General features: G+C 66.1%; 1 protein-coding gene across 1 annotated transcript in view; it reads right to left on the bottom strand.

Moving 5' to 3' along the window:
* The window catches only part of OPN1SW (opsin 1, short wave sensitive), a 2,875-nt gene extending 2,346 nt beyond the window's left edge, over nt 1–529 (bottom strand). Inside the window, exon 1 of the mRNA XM_027704852.1 lies at nt 186–529. Coding sequence (XP_027560653.1) covers nt 186–528 — 343 coding nt within the window. The 5' untranslated portion in view covers nt 529. The remainder of the gene's footprint in view (nt 1–185) is intronic.
* Between the last annotated feature and the right edge of the window lie 363 nt (nt 530–892).

Raw genomic sequence — 892 nt, 5'->3', positions numbered from 1 at the left:
TCACTCCATCACCTCTGGCCCCAGCAGCCCCAGTGGTCACTCCATCAGCCCCAGCAGCCCTGGTGGTCACTCCATCACCTCTGGCCGCAACAGCCCCGGTGGTCACTCCATCACCTCCAGCCCCAGCAGCCCCGGTGGTCACTCCATCACCTCCAGCCCCCGGTGCCCCCGTGGTCCTCCCGTACCTCCGGTGGCCCCCGAAAAGCCCTCGAAGGCACACACGTGCTTCCCGAAGATGAAGTATCCCTGGGAGCTGGAGACGAAGACGGTGAAGACGCTGAAGATGCAGCACATGAAGCCGCTGACGGAGATGTTCACCAGGATGTAGTTGAGCGGCTGCCGCAGCTTCTTGTACTTGATGGTGACGATGAGGACGATGGCGTTCAGGGGGGTGCCCACCAGGAACACCACCCCCATGAAGATGGTCTGCAGGTAGAAGGCCCACTTGGGCGCCAGGTGGTACTGGGGCCCATCCCAGGGCCCCACCGACGACTGGTTCTTGAACAGGTAGAAATCTTCGTCGTCCATGGCGGCGGTGGGGGGGGCGCAGCGACCGCCCCCCTGATATACCCTGCGCCCCTAAAGCCGCTTAGGGGGGGATCAGGGCTCAGCTCGGCCAAACTTGGGGATTAGGGGGGGCTAAGCCGGGCTCAGCCCCTAATCGGCCCCCTGAGCCAGGCCGAGCCGATTGCCGGGGCTCGGGGGGGATTTGGGGGGGGCGGAAGGGCTCCCCCCCCACACACCTGGGTGTGGGGAGGGTCCTCAGGGATGCCCAAGCTCAATCCTGCTCCCCCCAGCTCGCCCAGGTGTCCCCAGGTGCCCCCAAGCTTGGTCCTCGTCCCACCGGGATGGCCAGGGGTCCCCAGGGGTCCCCAGGTTCCCCCAGGCTTGG

This window comes from Neopelma chrysocephalum, unplaced genomic scaffold (assembly GCF_003984885.1).
Source record: "Neopelma chrysocephalum unplaced genomic scaffold, ASM398488v2 Primary Assembly neopelma1_293, whole genome shotgun sequence".
Classification (NCBI taxonomy): Eukaryota; Metazoa; Chordata; class Aves; order Passeriformes; family Pipridae; genus Neopelma; species Neopelma chrysocephalum.
Note: the sequence above shows the minus strand (reverse complement) of the source record. Positions and strands in the feature narration are given on the sequence as shown.